The sequence below is a fragment of the Protopterus annectens genome, chromosome 13.part0 (assembly GCF_019279795.1).
Source record: "Protopterus annectens isolate FY-2018-M chromosome 13.part0, PAN1.0, whole genome shotgun sequence".
Classification (NCBI taxonomy): Eukaryota; Metazoa; Chordata; order Ceratodontiformes; family Protopteridae; genus Protopterus; species Protopterus annectens.
This window is the reverse complement of record NC_056747.1, coordinates 795,818,046-795,832,742: the sequence shown is the minus strand read 5'-3', so window position 1 is coordinate 795,832,742 and position 14,697 is coordinate 795,818,046. Positions and strand designations below refer to the sequence as shown.

The 14,697-nt window shown below is 39.4% G+C and overlaps 1 protein-coding gene across 1 annotated transcript in view; it reads left to right on the top strand.

The window, feature by feature from the left end:
* LOC122787678 overlaps window positions 1-14,697 on the top strand; it is a 970,705-nt gene that overhangs the window by 865,215 nt on the left and 90,793 nt on the right. The window contains exon 17 of the mRNA XM_044054524.1: window positions 9,305-9,400. Coding sequence (XP_043910459.1) covers window positions 9,305-9,400 — 96 coding nt within the window. The remainder of the gene's footprint in view (window positions 1-9,304; window positions 9,401-14,697) is intronic.

Sequence of the window (14,697 nt, the reverse complement as noted above, 5' to 3'; positions counted from 1 at the left end):
AAAACCAGAAAGCCATAATAACGAAATTACAGCCCCGGGATATACTATCATTCTGAAAGACAGAGTAGACAAAAGGGGTGGGGGTAGCCATAATGTACAAAGACCACCTCATCCTCAAACAACCTGATATTACCCTACCAGAATTTAATAATGCAGAACTTATTCTTGCCAAATTTCAACTAAACCCAAACAAATATATTAATATCATTGGCTGCTACATCCCCACAGAAAATAATATCAATACCTTAGAAAACCTGCTTGAATACATATCTACCTCTCTACCCCAAGAGAATATCTTGCTGGGTGACTTTAACATAGACTGGCTGAACTGTTCTAGCCAAACTCCACTCACCCATATCAACCTCCATGGCTTTACCCAGGTTATCACTGCCCCCACCAGGAATGACAAAAGATCTAAACGCCAATCCATACTGGACTGGATACTCTTATCCCATCCATCCCTTGCACCCCTAACCGGATGTCTACCAGACATTCTCAGTGACCACCAACCAACATATCTGCTAAGAGCCAAGTCTCCACAAATAAGCCATGTAATGCTAAGAGAAGTCAGAACTAAAAAGAACTTTAACCCTAATAACTTCATCAATGACCTAAGATGTTGCAAATGGACCCCTCTTAATCAACTACCTCTAGAAGAGGCAGTAATGTACTTCAACAAAACCTTCATACAAATTCTTAACCACCATGCTCCCTCTAGGACCACAAGAATAAAAAACAAATATGCACCCTGGCTTACTAAACCCACCAAAACTATTATCCAGAAAGGGATAAAGCATGGAACCAATTTCAAACACCAAGACCCAACTAGACAAACTAACATACTTAGAACTAAGGAATAAAGCCAAGAAACACATCAAAATGGACAAAGTCAGCTATTACCAAAACTTAAAACAAACACATGTAAACAACCCGTAGAAGTTCTGGGCTACAATCAACTCTGTATTGCAACCTGGAAAACAACAACACCCTCACCCACAACTCAGAACAACCATGATAACATCTCCACCCAGTTTAATAAATATTTCACTGAAACAATCCAACCCTAGCTAATAACCAACTGATTACCACACCCCCTTAACAAACAAACCAACTACAACAGACCCACTTATACCAACTACAACAGACCCACTTGAACAACAAACTAATACATCTCACTTTACCTTTCAACCAGCATCAACCAAAACTATTCAAAAACTTCTCCAAAAGCTCAAACCCACCACTCTGGCTGCTGCAAACCTACCCTCTGAATACCTCCAAATATCTGCACCTGCTATAGCCTATTCTGTTTCAATCCTCATCAATAGGTCCATCTCCGAGTGCAAAGTACCACACATATGGAAAACCTCCTATATTATACCATTACACAAAGGAGATAACTCCTTGGAATTCAACAACTACCATCCTATTGCTATTTTACCACCCTTATCAAAAATCTTAGAACAGGTCATACACACACAACTCATGGACTACCTTCAAAAAAACAATTTGCTATCCAAAAACCAACATGGCTTTAGACCCTTTCACAGTACCACCACCACACTAGTAGCATTCACTAACAGCATTAATCAGTATAGAAATAATGGCCAACTAGTCTCTGCCATATTCTTAGACTTATCTAAAGCATTTGATATGGTGGATCATAACAAACTTCTCCATGCTCTATCTACCCCCAAACTCAATTACTCCTCCTTCAAATTGTTTGAAAACTATCCACCAAGTCACCAACAAGCTGTAAAATGACAGAACCAAATATCCTCTCTACTACCAGTATCCCTAGGAGTCCCACAAGGCTCCATCCTAGGTCCATTACTCTTCACTCTATTCACCAATCAATTCTCTTCCTCCATGCCAAAAGGCACAATAATTCAATAGGCAGATGACACCACAATCATATGTGCCTCCCCAACACTCAAACACCTCCACTCCCAAACACAAGAATGCTTCTCACAAGCTGAAACCTGGCTTAGCAACCACCAGCTTATTCTCAACCCAGCCAAAACTAAATTGCTCCTCTTCACTTCTTATAGAGCTCTCCCCCATTCAGACAACTTCGCTATTACCTCTAATAACAAAACCATTATTACCCCAACTACCCACACCAAACTTTTAGGAGTTGAAATAGACAATCACCTAAGATTCAACTTGCATATTGCTCAAACTGTAAAAAAAAAAGTTCACAAAAAAATGGGGCTCCTTTATCATAACAAGCAATTTCTCTCCAAGCAATCCAAAACCACAATAGCCAGGACACATCTACTATCCACCATCCTCTATGCATCCCCAGTATTTACCAACCTCCATAAATCTGAACTATCCAAACTAGAAACCTGTTATAATAAGATAGCTAAATTTGCAACTGAACAGCATATAGAAAACATCACTGTGTACCTCTCAAGAAACTGAACTGGTTGGAGTTCCCTCAGATACTTCAACTCAATTACTTGTCACTAGCACATAAGTTATACCATCACTCAGATAAGATTCCAGTCCTCCAAAACCTAATACACCCTCACACCACCACAAGAACCCTGAGATCAAGTACCCTTAACCTCCTTGAAGTTACAAGGCATAACAATGAGTCAGGTAAATCTCTCTTTAGCTGCTACATTTCCAAACTATGGAACTCCCTCCCTACTCAAATAACATCAAATAACTCCACAACACAATTCAAAAAACTACTAAAAACATACCTCACAAACAACTGGCTATGCTGTTGTCTTACCCCTGGGTAAAGGCTGAAATACTAGAAAATCTACAGTCATTGGCAATGTTAAGTCTAGCTTCGAACATGTAACTATTTGTTATTATAAGCATAAAATATCTTTCTCATGGATAATCTAAACTCTAGTTTCTCACATTAAACTGCTTTCTTTAATAAGCTAAAAAAAAACATTATAAAACCACATACGAACCTGCTATTTACTGTTATATCCTAGCTGTATAAGGCTACAATACACTTCATGTGTGGAGTGCATACAGAATGTATTATACTGCAAGATGAATTTATTATCTGACTACTATCTAACTATGAGCCTGCTAACAGGCCATATTTACCTATGAGTGAAACCTGTTTTTGTATGTGTATTTCACTATTTGTATTGTATTAATTTGAACGTATATGTTTATGTATCTGTAATGTAACTGGAGATTTTCTCCCCGGGCCTCTACTGAAAATGGACACGTGTCCAGTCAGACTTTCCTGGTCAACAAATGTAAAAATAAATAAATAAATAAAATCTGTGTGAATTGCTCAATGCCAAATTAGCTTATTCTTCTGTTAAGACCAAATTATCAGCTGTCTCTGCTTGTCTGCTTTTATTATCTCCTTTAATTTCTAGATTTGAAGCTAAACAATTCCTTAAAGGCATCCTTCATCTTAGGTCTCCCAGAAAGCCTGTTCCTCCTCCCTGGGATTTTAATTTTGTTTTAGAAAAATTGACCCAACATTGCTCTTGGAAGACAGTATTACTACTACCCTGACTTCTGCCAAACAGGTGCCTGAGGTTCAAGCCCTCATGGCTTGTCCTCCTTTTTTGGTGTTTCATAAGGACAGTGTTTCCCTTTGTACTAATCCTATTTTTATGCCCAAGGTGGTGAATGAGTTGTCCCTTAATCATTCTATTCATTTGCCCACTTTTTTCCTTCTCCGCAGTCTACCAGACAGAAGGTGCTGCACATGTTGGATGTGCATGGACAACTCAAAATTTATTTGGATACAATTAAGATTTTTCATAAATCTGATCAGCTTTTTGTTACCTTTCATCCTAGGTCCTTAGGATCAGCTGTGTCCAAGCAAACTATCTCTTCTTGGATTTCTTAAGACATTTCTTTTTGTTATTCCTTTCATAACAAGAGCCTTCCTTCTTCTGTTAAGGCTAATGCTACTAGAGTTGTGACTTCTTCTGGTGTTTTTTTCAAGGGTTTGGATACTAACTCTATTCTTGAGGCAGCTACCTGGACTTCTGTGCATACTTTTACCAAGCACTACAAGTTGGATGGAATTTCCAGAGCTAGAGCTGGTTTTGCTAGGGACATCCTTCATGGCTTCCTAGAGAGCTCTGCTGATCCTTTCTCCTCACTGTCTGCTTCCTGAGCTTTGACACTCTCCCTATTTTAATGAATATTGCAACAGTGAAATGGAAGGACATATTAGAGTTGTGTAAAACCTTGCCATGATGGTAGATGTCCTCCTATTGATTGTTGCAGTATTCACTTCCTCTCTCCACCCTCTGATCTATTTATCTTCTGGATGTACTGATTACCTTTCTATTCCTTGAACTGGCATTCCTATTGGGGCTGTCACTTCTGAGGGTGGTACATCCGGACATTACCTTTTTGCCCTATGCTACGCAAGGAGCATACATGTGACGTACATGTACCTTAAAGTAACCTAAAGGTTTTGGTATACTGACTGGATGCCAGGATACCCTTGGTAGGAGATCCCTATTGTAATGAATACTGCAACAGTGAAGAGAAGGACATATACTGTTATGGTAAGATTTTACATAACTGTACTTTACTTGGGTATTTTCTGCTCAGACTGATATTTAGTCATTTTGCAAAAGGTTTGATTAAAAGAAATGCATCAAAAAGTCAATGCTTGATGTGCACTTTAAATGGAATTTTGAAGAAAGCTTTAATCATCGGCCAGTTATTCAGTCACAGAATCATTGTATGTCTTAGTGGCTAGATAAATACCTAGGGCAACCAAATTTAGGTGGCAGCAAAGGTTTGGCCTTGGCTTTGTCTCTGATGTGTTACATTTGTTTATGAAAACTATAAAACAGCATCAACTGCAGCTGATGTACTGCCTCAGAATATAAGCTTAGAGAGGAATGTGACTTACTTCATTGAACCCCTTTTAAGTGAAACTTGCGCAGTGAAAACTGATAGCTCTAACTGATAAATTTGACATTTTTCATGTGGCAGGCAAGGATGTCCACTGCTACCCCTTCATTCAGAAGAATGCATAGATAGATGTGTGCCCCTATCATCTATTAAATTGAACTTCCTAAAAATCCTCCCCTTAGATGACACTTTAAATGAATTCAGTACAACTTTCCTGAATATCCTAAATAAGCTTGCGCCTCCTAGAAGGAAGAAACTAAAAACAACTAATGGAATTTGGCTGCCCAAAAAGAAGGTAGAATGCAAATGCAGGATAGAGAAACTACATGGAAAGACTGGCAAAAATATCAAACACCACAATATCTTGAAAACTTCAGGCGGCTTCGCAGTCATACTAAAAAGTAAATTAACAAAGACAAAAAACTATATTATAATAACTTTCAGAATAATTGTATACACAACCCCAAAAAATTCTGAACAGCCATTAAAGAAATCTTGCATCCCAGCTCTAAATTCAACCCTAACCCCTCTCCCAGTAACTCATGAATGAAAACCGCAATACATTTCAACTCTTATTTCACAAATTGTATAACATCCCTAACCTAGGAACCCTCAAAATCTAATCCTAACCCTGCCCAGCAGCCACCTATCACCACATCCACTTTCACTTAAAACCTAGGCCGACATCTTACATAAACCTATTCTTAAACCATGCTCTACTTTAGCTGATGACCTTCCAAGCAAGTACCTTAAAATGGTAGTCGATAGCATTGCCTACCCTGTCTCAATCCTTATAAATAGGTCAGTTCAGGAATCCTACATTTCCTCTCTTTGGAAAAAGTCACACATTATCCCTCTGAACAAAGAAGGAAATCCAAGAGAAATTACTAACTTTAGACCTATAGCAGTGTTATTCCCCCCTCTCCAGAATATTTCAAAAATGTATTCAGAAACAACTTTTTAAACTACTTCCTGCGAGATGAACTCCTATCTCCAATACAATATGGCTTCCATTCTTCCCATGGTACTAACACTGCACTTCTAACCTATATAGATACTGTCAGTAAAGCTAGAGATAATGGCAAACTAGTCTCCTCTTTATTTCTAAACTTGTCTAAATCCTTCAGCACAGTTTGTTACAACAAACTTCTACTTCAGATGTACTCATTAGATCTCTGTCAGCCCACCCTTCTATGGTTCAGAAGCTACCTATAGATATCAGTCAGTACAATGGCACTCCACCCTCTTTTCCTTTCTCCCAGTCACCATCTGTGTACCTCAAGGCTCTATCTTTGGTCTCCTCCTCTTTAACTTTCTCACCAACACCTTCCCTACATCCAAACAATAGGCCTCCCTAATATACTAAGCAGATGGCTCCACACTCATTTGCAAATATGACAGCATGGTATACCTACATAAATTACAAAAGAAGCCTTAACAACCATTGAAACATGGTTTTGTAACTCACAGTTCATGTTCAATCCCCCCAAAAAAAATAATACATTTTCCCCCCAAATCCCTCTCTTAAAAAAAACAAAATTTAAACTCCTCTCTCTTGATAATACAACCACTGAAGTCACTTCTTATATCTAATTATTAGGGATGATAGTGGATGATGATCTTAAATTCGACCGGCATATACAAAATTGCATAGGAAAAACTCATCAAAAACTAGATATGCTTTATAGAGCCAATGCAACTAAAAGTGCACTTGCCACTACTTATCTCCTCCCCACACTTCTTTATTGGGCTCCCATCCTTAATAACATTCAGGCATCACAGATATCAAAGCCTGAACAATGAAATAAAGTTGCTAAATTTGCAGCAAATACCCCTTTCAGAACTCACCACTGTGTAGCACTAAAAAGCCTAAATTGGTTAGAACTACCCCATCAAATAACATACACAACTTCTTACCACCTACAGAAATATCCAGAATGCATATGCTTGTCCAGCACTAAATAACATTCTACACAGGTATATTCCCAGTTGGTCGCTATGATCCAGTAGCCAATAACTTATATCTGTCCACACAAACCTATTAAATCTGGTGGGCATTGTTTGTACTCGTACCATGTGGCTAAGGGCTAGAACTCCTTATCCTGTCAGGTCAATACCCTCCCTCCCATCCTTCAAAACATTCTGAAAGACTTCCTAGCCAAAACCTGACTCTGTTCTTGCTCAACACTAGGATAAACAATATTGCTAAATGTGAACAAATATCTATTCATAACCTTATATCTCCTTACTCTCCTTCTTCACTCAATTCCTTACTTCTGTTAGTTTCTCTTCTCTGGATTTATCTCTAAATATACCATAAGCCTGCTTTTCTCTCACTTTTTATTGCAATTCCTGTTAGTATTACACTAACTTACCTATAATTTCTTTATAAACTGGCTAATATTTCTCTATTAAATCATCATATAACTTGCATTTATTCTTAGCCAATGTTTTTATATTATGTCTAATTAGGTATAATTATTTAAACTGTAGTTGTTTTTTGTATTATTTTTAAACACTTCAAAATTATCGTTCTTAAAATGTTTTGTAATGCTTTGAAACTTTTCTTAGCGGGCCTCTGCTGAAAATAGGCTCCTACACAGTTGGGCTTTCCTGGTAATCAAATGTCAATAAATAAAAAAAAAACATTCCATAACTGATATAACAAACTCCAGTGTCACCAAACTTATAGTTAAGTTATAATAGGTTCAGTGAATTGCCTCTTTAGTCTGTCAGTTTCAAACAAGTTGGCTTCACTGAATCTTTTCTCAATGAATTGAGTAATCTTATGTACATGCCTAGGCAATTTGTACAATTAAGTGAAGATTATGAAAAATGATCATCATAGCATCACAGCTGTTACCTAAGTGAAGGGGCTAGTCATGTCAGATTTCGTATGTTTAGTGCCCCCTAACTAGTACAGTATTATTTTATGTATTCAACGACACTTTTACGTCAGTGAAACCAATGTTAAGTTTGCATCTGACAGAATAATGGGTCTGCAAGGGAGCTTGCCCTTTGCAAAAACATGACTGTTGATTCTAACAAGTTCCTCATAAAAGGACAAGCTTGAGAACCATGCATCATGAGAGTGCGTGTTCCCAAGCTGTCATTTACAAGTGTGTGTTTTGTGTGTTTGTCTTTCTATGTCTGCACATGTGTGTGTGTGTGTGAGCATATGACTGTCTGCTTATATGTGTGGTTTGTTTGTTTGTAAGCAATGTTGAATACATGTTGAGCTATCTATAAATTTTAATTCTGAAAAATTGTATTTTAAAACAAGTTAGCTGTTTTGCCATGATGTCTGACAAAGTTCTGTGGTAGTTCAGAATCAGAAATACTTTATTGATCCTGCAGGAAGTTGCTTATGTTACAACTGCACAGATAAACATAGACACAGCACATGTCACATAATTAGATATGATATATAGTATACTTACTTATGTTACCCACATATATAACAGCAACACCAGACATAGGTATACTGTTGACCATAGCCAAAGTATTAGATGAGTTTGATACCACATATAATAATGACATGAAAGGGGGAGCCTTTCGCATTAATTACCACTCACACAAGGATATGGGATATTCCACATTACAATACTTTAACTAAGGTATAGAATATTACACAAAGGATAATTGCACTGATGATTAATATTGCACTGAAAAAGAGATAAAATAGAGATAAAAAGGATGGAGAAAAAAGAAAAACATGGGTAACAGTTTAACATTGCACTTCTTCAGTAGTGGGGGTGGTGCTAAGATGGTAGGAGGCATTATAGAGTCTGATGGCTGTGGGCAGGAAGCATTTCCTGTTATGTTCAGTAGAGCACATTATGCCTGTCAGTCTCCTGCTAAAAGAACTTCTCTGTCCATCCACTCACTCTGTTGAGTGGGTGGTCAATATTTTTTCATGATTGACTTTACTCATGCTAACATTCTTCTCTCAGCCACGATTTCGAAGGTGTCCAGTTCTTCTCCAACTACTGAGCTAGCCTTCCTTACCAATTTATTGAGTCTGTTTGCCTCGGCCTTCTTTATGCTACTACCCCAGCACGTCACTGCAAAGAAGATAGCGCTAAATATAATAAAATAATATAATAAAATGTTGTTTTATAGTTTTCAAGAACAAATGTAACACAATATGCACTGTTACCATCTGGCTGATCTAATATTTTCAAAGTGAAGTGACATCCCAGCAGCTGTAGTAACATGAGTCCAGTTTGATGTTTCCTGAAAAAAGTGAGTGACTGAGAGGTACAGTAATTGTCACAATACTGTACTGTTCCTAGTGACTTCTGATTATGACAATAGACTTGAAATGGGTTGATATAGCCTCTTCTTTTGTGGATTCCACTGATATGGTGTTAAAGGTGAATGTACATTGAGTATATAATACTAATGCTTACTTTATATACACTTCTGTTTTCAGTGTTGAACAGTACAGTCCCCAAGGATACACAGAGGAGCACAGCAGAAAGACTAACCATAGATTTACTGAAAAATATAATTCAAGCAGCAGATGCAAGTAAGTATCCAGCATAGCATCGTAAACAAACTTAGCAAACAGCTTTAAAGAATATATACTTATTTTTTTGGATGTTAGATCTGCCCAGTCGATCAGTCTTCCTCCACCCCATTGATCCATTTGTTCTTCCATCATTCAACAGATTGTAAGGTGGCCCAGAATGTGCTGTTCTGCTGTTTTATGACAGAAAGGAGTGAAAAAAAAAGTAAAAAAATGGGAATAAAGACATGGAGTTGATTATTAGCAGTACAAGCCATCTTGGACAAAGGTAATACAGGGAATCCCCTTTGGTATCCATTCTTGGCATCCTGCTTTGTTTAAATTTTAAAACCGAGTCTTCAACATAAAGCAACAATTCAGAATTTGGCTAACTGGTATAATAAATACATGGCAGTGTCCATTTAAACTACTTCCTCGGTATGCTTTGTAAATTAATTTCTGAGCCATTCAAAGCAATCAATAAATGTTTCATGTCTGCTCTGAGGGGGAGGGCTCAGGAGTAAATACAGAGGAAATGGAATTGCAGAGCAATGCTATCTCCCAAACCAAAAGAAATTTGTAGAAGGTAGACTTGTCCCCTAGTCTTTCTATTTTCTGCATATGTCCAGCTTGGTCATGTTTAAGACTCCATAGCCTCATTAGTAGTGCTGCCCCTCCCTACTCATTATGTCCTATTTCACAGCCAGGCCCATGATACAGCCCTCTCTCTGTCAGGTGTTCATGGGTGGGTATCTAAAAAGCTGTCAGACATTTTTATACAGAGAAAATGGTTTACTAAAAGCAACAGAGAGACAGACAGACAGACAGAAAGAACTGAGTCATTGAAGAATCCCAATAGTGAAGTTGGAACCAGACTAACAGAGCAGTAAATTACAACTGTATTAAGCAACACTCCTGCTGTACCACAGTGACAGACCACAGCAGATGCACTGCACAGTATGTGGTCTGATCATCTTGAAGGGATATTTTTTGTGCTAAGTTTTTCAGTGCTGCAGTACATGTTTTACACATTTATCTGTGTAAAAGATTTTTATTTAAAAAACAAGATTTATAAACTGTTTTATCTTTCATAAAACATTTTTGCCCTCTATGCATATCTGTTTACGTCTTCATTGCTGTTTTCCTAAGAACTTCCAACTTCATGTGTCTTTTTCTGTTGTATAGATAGGAATTCATAGGTTCATAGGTAGGTGGCTATCATCCTAGGGCCTATGTAAGCCTAACCAACAAGTTTCCCTGGCTTTCGCCACCCAAGAAAGTTTATTTTCCTGAGCCCCTGTCGAGCAAGGCCACAGGAGTAATCCTCTGGGTGAATTCCCTAATTCCCATCCATTCATCAACATTTTTCTTGAAGAGTGCTAATGAGGAACTTTGCTTGACATAGATAGATAGCTTGTTCCAGAGTATGGGAAGTATCTGGGGCAGGAATCTCTCCCTCCAGCATGTTCTATTTATTGTGGTGACAAGGTTTAGATCCCTAGAGCATGTATCCCAGAGGGATTGAGATTTCTTTAGGTGTAGCATTTCCAACAGCTCTGGGTTTGACATAGCTTTGTATGTTAGGCAGAGATCACCTCGGAGTAGGCTATATGCTTCGGAGTAAAGCTGGAGTTTTTTGAGACGGTCAGCATAGGAAAACTGAGACCCATAATCCTCTTGGTGAGGTACTTCTGTGGCCTTTCCAGCCATTGCAGATGTCTTGTGAGGTACATTCCAAAAGGGGCATTGTACTCGATAATGGGTCTAATGAGTGCCAAGTAGAGGTGGAAATGACCTCTTTTTTCCTAGATGAGAACCCTTTCGTGTTGAGGTGTGCCATGTAGAAAGATTTTCTGACTACTGTGGCAATGTGATTATTAAAAGAGAGACGACTGTCCGCCTGAGTTCCAAGGTCTCCTATGACACCTTTGGCATTAAGAGGACTGCTGCCTATGTGGTAGTTCATGGGAACAGAGTTTTTACCAAAGGGGATGACAATGCACTTTTTGGCATTTAGCCTACGGCCATGGTTCTTACACCAGGCATCTGTCTCAATGAGGCCCTTCTGTAGGATGTCCACATCGTTTGGGGACTTGACTATGGCACCTAGTTTGCAGTCATCTGTGAACTTTGTCAGCCAGAGGCCCTCTGTGTTAGCCCTTAGTTCAGAGAAGTATATACCAAACAGGAGAGGACCCAGGACTGAACCCTGTGGTACTCCACTTGTCACTGGTTTGAAGTCCGATTTGGAGTTTGCAACTTTTACAGTGTGGGTTCTGTTGGTGAACCAGTTGGCAACCCATGTTGTGACATATGGATTTATACCCAGTTTAGTGAGTTTATCTATAAATCCAGAATGGGGGATGGTGTTGAAAGCCTTGGCGAGGTCAAGATAGGCTGTGTACACTGCCTTTCCCTCATTTACAGCTTTGGTGACTATTTCAAAGAAGTCAATCAGGTTCAGGAGGCATGATCTGCCTTTCACAAACCAGAACTGGGTGGGGTCCAGGGTTTGGAGGTTACCCATGTCTTTGTTTATGAGTTCCATGATGATGCATTCCATGGCCTTGCAGACCAGGCTCGTCAGGTTAATAGGGTGATAGTTCCCGAGGTCCATGATGGCACCCCCTTTGTGGAGTGGTATAACTGTTACTGTGCACCATTCAGTGGGTACAAAGCCTGACATGAGGCTATGATTGAACGTGGTGCTTAGGTGGGGGGGTCAGTTCATTCTGAAATTCATGTAGAATGCAGCCTGGAATGTTGTCCAGTCCCATGGAAGCTGTGTTCTTGGCTTTGAAAAGTGTAGTTTTTACCTGCGCAGTTGTGATTTTTAGGGGTTCTGCATTCTTCTGGTATAGATATGGGCCCTTTAGGGGGTGAGAGGGGGGTAAAGGTAGCACTGAACCTATCAGCCAGAATGTCAGTGATATCATTTGGTTCTGTAATCTTCGTGGCATTGTGCTGTAGCTCAGAGCAGACCTGGGTGTTGCCATTGAGATTCTTGACATAGCTATAGAATGTTTTGTGTTTGTCCTTAGAATTGAGGCAATCCTGTTTTCATAGCTAACTTTGGTGGATTTTATGAGGAATCTCAGTTTCTTACTGAGGCTGACCAGGGAGCTCCTCCACTCATGGGATTTTACTCTCTTCTGCAACAGTTTCTTCCTTCTGTTGTAGAGTTTCTTTATAGTGGGGGACCACCAGATTGGCTTCCTTTTTTTGGAGGATAGTGTCTTGGTTCTGTTTGGGATAGCACGATCCATGCACTTGTGCAAGTTCTTATAGAGTGCATTTGTGTAGGATTCTGCAGTCATGGCTGCAGTGCCCATCTGCAAGGATGTCGTGAAGTTTGTAACTTCTATCTTAAGAAACATGAAGTTGGCTTTGGAGAAATATTTTACATTGGTTTCCTTAATGGGGATGGGGGCGGGATGTGGATATCTATGGTGATTAGCTTATGGTCAGATCTGACCAACGAGGAGTTTACTTCAGGTGTGGAACACTGGTCACTCATGTTGGTTGTGATGCCCGATCCCTGGCCCAGCAATCAAGGAGGCTCAATCCTAACCACTAACACCAGTGAGGGGTGTCTCATATAGGAGGAAAGGATAACAAATACATACAGTAGAATGCAATTTCCTTTAAGAGCACAAAGAGATCACAGTCAGTCCGGGGCTGGTTGCTCCCTTGCTCTACAGGTACCCAATAAGACTCCCCATTGGCACAGCTATATGGTCCAGATCTCAGCCTATTGGGCAAGCTAAAGTCTCCGGCTCCCTCTCTGTCCAACCAGTGCTTTGTGTCCCTGCCCAAGTAGCTGACACAAACACACACACACACACACACACACACACACACACACACACACACACACACACACACACTTTGAGAAGAGTTTATACAACCAAATGGACACTCCTGGGGAAGGCTGGCACAGGTTCTCCAGCTGTGCCCCTTTTTCCCAGACTATACGGTAGTACCAGCTGCCACCACCCACTAATATTTATTAGCTAATCAAAGGCCCTTAAAAGGGTATCCAATTATTACTGTGCAATATTATTATCCAATTGGTAGTATAGCCCAGGGCTAAAGTTATTGGACTGGCTTTGTACAATTTTACCAAAGGCATGCAAGTACTCTAAAGAGCTTAAATTGTCTCTACAAAGAGACCCACAGTTGGAAGGGTTTAAAATATTTGATAACAAATAGTCAAAACACAAGACAGTACTTTTACTACACAGTGCTAGTCAAGAGTTCAGAGATCACAGAGAAATACTTAAAATAATTTAGTAGTACAGTTCTGACATCACAGAAAAACACTTAGTCTAATCTTTCTAGTTTCTAGCTATTTCTAAGAGAAAACACAAGTCTAAGATAAACTTACATATAGAGCAAGACAGTGCTGGTGAGTGGGATGGTCAAGACAAGAATGCTTAATGCTCTCTGATTCTCTATGTTTTTAAAATCACATTCCTGGTTCACATTACATCATTCTTCATAGTTCCCTGGGTTCCCAGGCTAACAGAAACTACATTTACAGTCTTCACCTCTGGGCAGAAACCAGAGCAATAAAGGACATTTATGCATGCAAATTCTGGCCATTAACTCTGGCCTTAGAACAATAGACAGGATGCCTCACTCTAGACTCACTGGCTCTGAATCCTAACATCAAAGGGTCACAGCATGCTTTACTTGGTCAGTAGAGTGCACTGTTACATTTTTTCCAGTTCCACATGTAACACTATTTTTACCATTTAAGACAACAAGCCTCTGGTTTACATTAATATCTACAGATGACAGAATTATCTCCAAAATTCTATCTGGCTAGACTGGCAGCCTTCATCTATCTTCACCCAATATTCACATTGGTAATGACTAGGTCTAGCATATTGTTGTCCCTGGTGGGGGCATAGATAAGTTGATCCAGGGCATTGGAGTTTATGAATTCTAGAAGGCATTGAGTGAAGGAGTTGGTACATGAGTAGTTTTTCCAGTTAATGGTGGGGTATTTGAAATCACCCATTATTAGGGTGTTTGGTTGGACCCTAATATTTTCCAGTATATCAAGAAAAGAGGAGTGGTAGTCCTGGGGCATGGTGGGGGATCTGTAGCAAGCTACAGTTTTGATTGTAATTTTGCCCAGAGTTAGTTGCACTTGGATAATTTCAGATGCATTATGTTGGGCAACTAGCCTGGAGGTGTGGATATCCTTAATGAATATGGACACACGTCCACCTTTGGTGTTCCAGTCCATGTTAGATGGCTGAAAGGTATAGTATGAGTTATAGCCTGGTAATGCAGGGGTGCTCTCCGGA